Source organism: Borostomias antarcticus (assembly GCF_949987555.1).
Source record: "Borostomias antarcticus genome assembly, contig: scaffold_748, whole genome shotgun sequence".
Classification (NCBI taxonomy): Eukaryota; Metazoa; Chordata; class Actinopteri; order Stomiiformes; family Stomiidae; genus Borostomias; species Borostomias antarcticus.
In genome coordinates this window covers 546-9,545 of record NW_028175710.1, presented here as the reverse complement: position 1 = coordinate 9,545, position 9,000 = coordinate 546, and the positions used below count along the sequence as shown (strand labels likewise).

General features: G+C 47.3%; 1 protein-coding gene across 1 annotated transcript; it reads right to left on the bottom strand.

The window, feature by feature from the left end:
• Positions 1–1,222: 1,222 nt before the first annotated feature.
• dusp5 (dual specificity phosphatase 5) lies at positions 1,223–7,115 on the bottom strand (the record flags this gene model as incomplete). Its single annotated transcript, XM_084463138.1, has 4 exons — positions 1,223–1,632; positions 4,565–4,784; positions 5,643–5,785; positions 6,752–7,115. The coding sequence occupies 4 exons, from the start codon at positions 7,113–7,115 to the stop codon at positions 1,223–1,225; spliced, it is 1,137 nt and encodes a 378-aa protein (XP_084319264.1).
• Between the last annotated feature and the right edge of the window lie 1,885 nt (positions 7,116–9,000).

The window sequence follows — 9,000 nt, the reverse complement described above, 5'->3', positions numbered from 1 at the left end:
GATTGGTAGACTAGACTGCATTACACTGCCCAGAGACGGCAGTGGGCCAGGACTGTGGATGTCTGTTACTTTGTGGTCACTGCAGGTGTCACTGTTGCATCTTGTCTTGATGGTTACTCAATGTAGGCCTAAAGGGTAGTGTTGTAGTCAAGGCCACCTAAACCGTCCGAGACTCATGACCAAGACCACTAGACCAGAGTGTACCGAGACAGACCGAGTCAAGACCAGGACCAGACCAGTGGGAGTCCCACACTGCATGACACTAAGTGTAGGCCTAGGCTACACTTAGCTTATGATAAAAAGCAGAATATGCAAACCATAGGCACCCCCCAAATTGATCTGACAAGATATATTCCCACCTCTTTTATTGTGTGTGTGTGTGTGTGTGTGTGTGTGTGTGTGTGTGTGTGTGTGTGTGTTCTGCAAAGAGTTTGTTCTTATCAATAGGCACACGTTGTGGACAAGGCCTACGTCATGATTAGCATGATTAGAAAAACAATCAGAGTCTGGTAATGATGAGTTTGTAACCCCGATAGTTCAGCCTGTTATTTTGACTATTTCGGTTCTTGAAGTGGTGTTTTTACAGCGAACTTTTAACATTGAAGTCAACGGGCACTTCCGCATCCGCACCCCACTGACCAATATGGCTGCCAGGTGAATAAGGCGAATAGGTAGGCCTAGGCCTATAGACTCTATTAATACATCCATGGCCTAGGCCTATTGATTAGGCTACTTTCAAGCGATTCATTGTGAGGTGAGGAACAACAATAATGAGTCATAATATCATGGTTAGGATACTTTTTGGATGAAACATTTATTGACATCCACATATTTATTTAAAAAAGAAACGGACAAACACATAAACAGACAGACACGAATTATCAAATAAATTAAGCTAGGTTAAAATGCCTTAGTAGGCTTTGTGAATAGGCAGGAAATCACAATATCAACCTAAGGCATTGTATTGCAGTATAATCGCTGTGCTGTAGTTCAACTCTGAAAGTCAAAAAATGACTATTCATCTCAGTGATTTTTGACAACACGAATGAAGTCCCATGAACGAACATCAAGTCTTGACTTCTCTCTCTCTCTCAAAGTCTCTGATCTTTCATCCCCAGCCGTTTGCACTAAAGTTCTAGTTTGAACCCCGGACAAATAGAGAGCGAATTCTATTTCGTTTTTTTTTTCTTCAAGTGAATCTTACGCTAGATGTTTTTGTTTTTTAAGGCGTTGCAGTTATGGGGTTGAGATTGAACTGGTGGCGGACGGGCGACTGGAGGGGCATCGGAGCGAGGAAAGAGGCGGGGAGCGTGAAAACGGACGTCTCAAAGTTCTTATTGAAGCCGAAGTCGCTGGCGAAGAAGGAGGCGCTCTCCGGGGCGCCGGACGGCGTGGCCGGCTCGGAGGCGACAGCCGGCGCGGAGGCCAGGACCTCGGACTCGAACTGGAGCAGCTGGCCCATGAAGCTGAAGTTGGGTGAGATGAGGGCCCGGCGCTGTTTGATGATGTCGAAGGCCTCCTCTAGTTGGCGCCGTTCCGTCCTCATGATGTACGCCATGCAGATGGTGGGCGACCGGGAGATTCCCGCCTCGCAGTGGACCAGCACCTTGCCTCCGGATTGCTTCACGCGGTCTGAAGACAGAGAAAGAAGAAGACGGCCTATCTGTTATTAATAGTAATCATGATCGTGGTAGGCTATAACATTTACATAGCACTTTACAGACGTTCAAAGCCCTAATGATCAGTTAATATGGATAGCTAGTGAGTGTAGGCTACATACAGGTAGTACGTATCAAATATCAATGTCAGAATAGCCTAGCCTAGCCTAGCCTATATACTTCCATAATCCATGTATTGAATCATCTGCATATTGTCTATCGCTGTCAGATCAACGGTTAATCCTTTGTTTTATTGTGTGTTGGACAATCGGTTGATTTAACTGACAAATAGATGCTGTATAACACAACACAATGAGTCATTATCATGTTAGATCACGGTAATAACATGTAACAGCTCTATGTGTCACTGTGTCTCATTTAAAATGCAGGTTTTCCCGGGTGAAGGGGAGAGAGGCCACATTACAATGGATAATGAACCCTCAGAGGGAATGATTGTGTGTCTGAGAGAGAGAGAGAGGGAGAGAGAGAGAGAGAGAGAGAGAGAGAGGGAGAGAGAGAGAGAGAGAGACTGATAGCTGAAATTAAAAGAATGATCAAACGGCGTGTGCGCGGCCGATGACGGCTGAGATAAAGAGAATCGGTCTTTTGAAAGTCTAATCATCGTCTGTCTCTCCCCTCCTACACACGCAGCCTACGCGACAGGGACGCCATTCAGTCATCACTCCGCCATTACCACGCTCCTTCAGGTCTCTCACACACACACACACACACACACACACACACGCACACACACACACACACACGCCCGGGAGGCCCGACTGACTCATCCAGCACAGCTGTGTCCTGGACAGTGTCTCTCCTCAGTACTGGTGGTGGTTCTGATCCGTGCCACGCAGAGTTCACGCCCGGCCCGGCTGAGACCAGAGACATAGGCGACTGGTTTATCACACACACACACACACACACACACACATGCGCGCAGACTGATTCACACAACCCAAGAATTCTGCTATCGCAAACAGGCACACACACACACACACACCGCAGTGGCAGCAAGTGTCTGTGTGGATGGCGGGCCCCAGAAACCACCGCCATGGTTTCTGACAGCTCAGATCCCCTCGAAAAACCACACGAATGAATCACAAAGCTCCCATCTGGGGTAGAGGAGGAGGCAGAGAGAGAGAGAGAGAGAGAGGGAGAGAGGGAGAGAGAGAGAGAGAGAGAGAGAGAGGGAGGGAGAGAGAGAGAGAGAGAGAGAGAGAGAGAGAGAGAGAGAGAGAGGGAGGGAGAGAGAGAGGCAGATAGAGAGAGAGAGAGGGAGGGAGAGAGAGAGAGAGAGGGAGAGAGAGAGGGAGAGGGAGAGAGAGAGAGGGAGAGAGAGAGAAGAGAGAGAGAGGGAGAGAGAGAGGAAGAGAGAGAGAGAGGGAGGGAGAGAGAGAGAGGGAGAGAGAGAGAGAGAGAGGGAGAGAGAGAGAGAGAGAAGAGAGAGAGAAGAGAGAGAGGGAGAGTAGAGAGAGAGAGAGAGGGAGAGAGAGAGGGAGAGAGAGGAGAGGGAGAGAGAGAGAGGCCGTGGGTGTTTTAATAACCGTCCTCTAGTGAAGTGCTTTATCTGGCAGCAGCTTTTCTTGGCGCACTTGGAAACGACCGTTCTTTAACGCGAGAGGACGACGCGGCGCGCTCTCCATCAACGCCGTCGCATATCATAGTCCAGTCCGATGGACGACCGCATTCAGATTTGTATTCATGGAAAGACCAGTCAATTATCTAGATTTGTCTCGACAGTTAATTTTGTATTGGCTTTGTGACAATGTTCAAAGGCATGTCCTGTGTGGTAGGCTCAGCCTGGAACAATCTTTGGAAGACGATGACCTCATCCACCGGCTAGGACAAAGACATTCTTAGTACAAAGACATTCTTAGTACAAAGACATTCTTAGGACAAAGAGTGTGTAAATGTGGGCCGGGTCCCAAAAATGGCAACAACCAACCAACAACTGCGGCGCCCAAACAGGTCAGGCGGCCCGGGCGAGCGACAAAAGCATGTCCCCATCTACGGTACACCTGTCTCAAAATAGCCGCGCGAAGCACATCTACGCCTCAGCTATTATCCAACACCTAACACCTCTTACTGTCGCTCACTGGCACACACACACACACACACACTCTTTGTGCCCTCAAGGCCACCACTGAGCACTCGTACCAGGAAAACCGCCCTTCGCCGTCCCCCCAACCTCCGCCTGACCACTGTAAACAACCTCGGGTGTCGGTTAGTCAGCCTTGCGGCCACCATTACTAACTGCCAACTCATCCTTCTGTCACACTGACTGACTGGCCCCACCCCGGCAATAATCCCCCGAGATAAGCCTGGGAGGGAATGACGGCATCGGCAAGTATGCCTGCGCCTTTTTTTAAACTTAAGGGGGTGGGGGGTGGGGGGCGAGACAGCTCTTCTCTGAATGAAGGCCGTCTGCCAGTAAGTAGAAACTGAAGGCTGACCAGATTAGTGTGTGTTCTTTTCTTCATCTGCACTCATCCCTGTTTTAGATTGCCAGTGGGATGAGGGAGAGGGGGGGGGGGGAGAGAGAGAGAGAGAAAGAGTGGGGGGGGGGGGGGAGAAGGAGCGAAGAGGGACTGATGTACAGACGGAGAGGGAAGGTGTTTTTCAAAATAGACGCTGCTATCTTTAGGGTCTATTTCTGAAGGGTGTCTTAATGGACTCACGTCTCTTCCGTTCGTAGGTGGGTTCCGGTTTGACTGAGAACATTTCAAATGAAATGACTAAAACCTTCGCTATAAACACCGTACATGTAGAGTAGAGGGAGAATTGACTTGAGCAACATCTACCGCCTACCTCCCGAGGCGTCACCTCGAGCGGCCGTTGAGATTGTCGAGTGATCGCGAGCGTTTTGCGTAGCCTACACAGCGCAGTAGCGCAAGGGAACTCACCAATGAATTCGATGGCCTCCTGGAAGTGCGAGCTGATGTCGGCCGTGTTGCTGTCCTCCACGGGGATCCACTTGTAGTCGTAGTGTCCCTTGGAGGGCCGCGTGTCCCTGCGCGACACGTTGAGCAGGGCTGTGATGTGCAAGTCGCTGAGATAGTCGTGTCGGGAGGCGTGGTACGCGCTGCCCAGGAAGAGGAAAGGCAGGATCTCCACCGGCTTTCCCTGAGACAGAGAAGTGGACGAAGGGGGAGAGAGAGAGAGAGAGAGGGAGAGAGAGAGAAAGAAAACAAGGTGAGCCAAGGTGATACAGCACGATATTGTGGTAAGACAAAACATAGGCTAGCAGAAGCACAGAAGACTAGGCTATACAAAATAATAATAATAAAATAGGGTGAGATAGGCCTAATATGTGCACCAGAACAAATAGATCAATAAAATGACAGAAATTCACGGCGCGTTCTCTCTGTGATGTAAACAACCACCCCGTCCGTCTCCGTGAAGCGGAGAAGATCGAGCGAAAAGGTCAGTCATGAAAAAGTGGCCTCCCGCTACCAAGCGCTTCTAATGTCAGCGGGATATCTTTGAGCCGCCATCTCATCTAAGCTTTAAACTGCGATGGCTGAAGTTAGGTGAAGGTCACCAACTGCCACGTCTGTTGAAAATACGCAATCCCAAAGCCATTCAGTTGTGTGAGAATGGTCTGTGACTGGCCTATCTTAGTCAGCGATGTGTAGCCTAGACAAAATATTATACTTCTGAGCTGAATTTGCTTTGTCCAGCTTTTGAAGGTCAACCAGGCAAAGGGGCCTAACAGCTTTAAGGTGTGTAGCGTTTGATCAACTGCACTCAAACTGAATGCAAAACCGTTTCTCTATTTTCTAGAATTGAGTGTAGTTACCAAGACAATGACTCATATCTACAAGTAAATATCCGCACTAGCCTACAGTAGGCCTATTATTCACTCAAGTATGTTCCTCTGTAGGCTATTCTAGAAAACCCCCTGACCTGCCCTGAGGGGGAAGCGGCTGTGCTGAAAAGGCCTCGTAAAAAGGAAGTCCATGGGTGTTTGAGTTTCCGTACCTGATCGTAATCTGGTTTGTGGTGAGACCCGAGCATCTCACTCTGGCTGTGGACCCGTTTCTCGGTTTCACTTCCGCTCTGGTCGACGGGTTTCACCTCAGTGCAAAGTTCGGGGTACTGAGAGTGGAAGTGCTCGTATCCTCCTGAAGGGTCAAGAAAGAAAACAACGTTAAACGCATTTGGTTTATAATAATGTTCTCACACGTCATTCAAATGAGAGCGTTTACGAAACGAGAGCGTTTAAAGGGACTTTGCTGATCGCAGGGGCCCGTGTCTGAGTGCGAGAACCTCTGCGCAGGTCTGTGAACACGTAATTAATCTGTACACGGAGCCTAATTAAACTGCGTATTAATTAGGCTAAACGGCCCCTTTCATGTCCTATGGGAACACTGCGTCAGACGGAAATTAATGGTTTTGACACACGTAGGAGTGAGACATGTTCATTGTTTAAATAAGACTTATAAAAACATTAGAGTTGAGATTTAGACCCTAGGGAATCGCAGAAGAGACAGTAAGAACAACGGACTGACTCATCTCTACTGCCCTTTGACGCAAGCGCGTATATCTCCAAGAGACGGAGAGAAATGTAGACTATTGCTCATAAGAGATGGTTGCTACAACACGGCCCAATCAGACGGATAACTTTGCCCTAGGTCATTCCATAGAGGGGAGGGGAGAACAGGGTTAGGCCATTCTTGTAGGTTAAAAACTATGACCCTTCAAAAAAAATAAAAATAAAGGGAAAATGGTTGATTTACACATATGAGAAATATGGATTTACCCATATAGGCTATGAGAGATATGGATTTACCCATATAGGCTATGAGAGATATAGATTTACCCATATGACAGATGGGTCAAATATAGGCTATATAATTTAAATCCTGGGGAAAACAGGAATGTGATTATATAGTGACAACTAGCCTATACGTAATATTCGTTATAATTTATCAACAATAAACGACTAGTCTTTTTAAATGATTTAGGCTCTGTAAAATAGGTTGATACAAAGGAATTAGAGTGACCGTCGGTCAGTTTATTAGCATTTGTTACAGTTAGGCTATTCATAAATATGCTAGAACTGATCACATTTGGGAATGAATTCTCACCTTTCAGAAAGCAGATGTTTGCCCCACTCGCTAGATGAGATAGAGTGGTTATCACAATCTGTGCAATACTGTCATTTTTCAGCTTTTGCCAGTGAAGTGTCCGGTCGTCCAGTACCACCACGGCCGCTATGCTCCCCTCTCGAAGCCGAAACAAGGCTTTCTCATCTGGGATGACAAACTGAAGAGGTACCGGCCCTCCTCTGGACCTCCGGACGACCACCGAGTTGAGGTTGACATTTCCCGAACCTGTGATGTTCGAGTTCGAGAACGAAAAATACGGTCTGCAATCCACAATCAAACAGTTCCCACACTCCTTTCTGATTATTTTCTTCAGACGGCGGCAATCAATGCTTGAGACTTTCATTTTGAGACACTAAAACTGTATTATCCTACTGACAAAAACGAAAAAATCACTTATATATAAGCAATTTATAGTCTATGGGCCGTTATAGCCAAGTGAACGTCAGTGCCTTCATTTCCTCCGAGGGGATTCCGTAGGGTCGCTTTTATATGAATGGAACCTCCGGCTCGTGACGTCACGAACCATATATGGACACCGACAAGGTACGCTTCAGTAAAGCCCGCCCATGTTGACTGTGCCTCTCTCTAACCCCGCCCCCTCGTCGATACAGCCTTCTGTAGGATCAACAATTACTCATACGAATCATCGCTTTATCATCTTCTAGATGGCCGATGAGCTTATAAAAGATAACAGAATCACATTGAAGCGATGATGCCTACTTCTTTCCATTTGAGCAACTCTGTGAAATCACGTGATCACAGCATGCAGTTAGCCTGCAATACATCTACCCACACAATGAGTAAAGATGACTTAATCATTCATAACAGAAAGAAAGAGTAAGAGAGAGAGAGAGAGAGAGAGAGAGAGAGAGAGAGAGAATGAGAGAGAGAAAGGGAGGGGGTGGAGAATGAAGTTAGAGAGAGAGAGATGGATAATTAGTCAGAGAAGAGTAGATAGATATAGATCTATCGATCGGTAGATAGATACTTTATTGGTCCCCGGGGGGAGATTGTTGATGTTGAGCTTCCGTCCGCGTCCCTGGTTTAGCCACCTGCTCTACATCCTCGAACCCTAATCTCATAACGGGCTAACCAGCTTAAACGTCACACACACAACATCCCCTCACATGACACGCAGCTAGCGCTGGCCTTCATTCACTCACTGTTGCTCACAGGCTGGATGGACCTTTTTGAATAGGCTACATGTGTGTGTGTGTGTGTGTGTGTGTGTGTGTGTGTGTGTGTGTGTGTGTGTGTGTGTGTGTGCATTCAATCCAATTCAACTTTATTTATAGAGCACATTTAAAACAACAAGAGTTGACCAAAGTGCTTTCCATTCCAATCAATACAAAAAACACAGTAGACGACACAGGACAATAGAAGCATAATGAAACACAATAAAGAGCTAATCTGATACTTAGTATTAAACTAGTATTAAACTTAGTGCATGTGTGAAAGAGAGAGAGAGAGAGAGAGAGAGAGAGAAAGATCCAGGGAGAGAGACAAACAGATAGGAAAAGGCAGGAGACAGACTCATAATGAGAGAGACTGAGAGCGAAACAGAAACTATATATACTACTATATAAACTATATAAACTCAATATTTGCGTCTAGCCAATATCTCTGATGTCGCTGATATCCCTGAGATACCACTACTTGGGGTGTCACGGTGAGACCGCGGTTTCCGTGGTCACCGGTGAGTCCCGGGAGGGAGGACACGCCGGTGGACGCCGGTGTGTGGGATTAGCGAGACAGCGGGCGAGGGCCATATGGCCCTGCTTAATCCGGGCCCCCACCATGACATCATCGGGGGGAGGGGCATGGAAGCTCGGCGGCAGACGTTCAGAAGCCCTCATCTCGTTAGGCGCTCGTTAGTGTCAGGGCTATGACAACACACAGCCAGTAAACCAAGATGTGTGTGTGTGCGTGTTTTTGTGTATTATGTGTAGTTGTGTCTGTGCTTTGTATTGAATCATCTGTCAGTATTAATTTGCATACTGTGTGTGTGTGTCGTGTGTGTATTGTGAGTGAGTGTGTGTGTGTGTGTGTGTGTGTGTATTGTGTGTAGCCCACTTGCGTCTTTCTAACAGGATTGCTGAGGTCTCATTCATGTTCTGGGGCCACGGCTAATATGTTCAGGAAGTCTGCAGACTGTCTCTCAGTCTGCTAAAAGAAGACCTTTATGATGAGCAGTACACTACCGGGACTGAATCTAAATGGCGATGTGT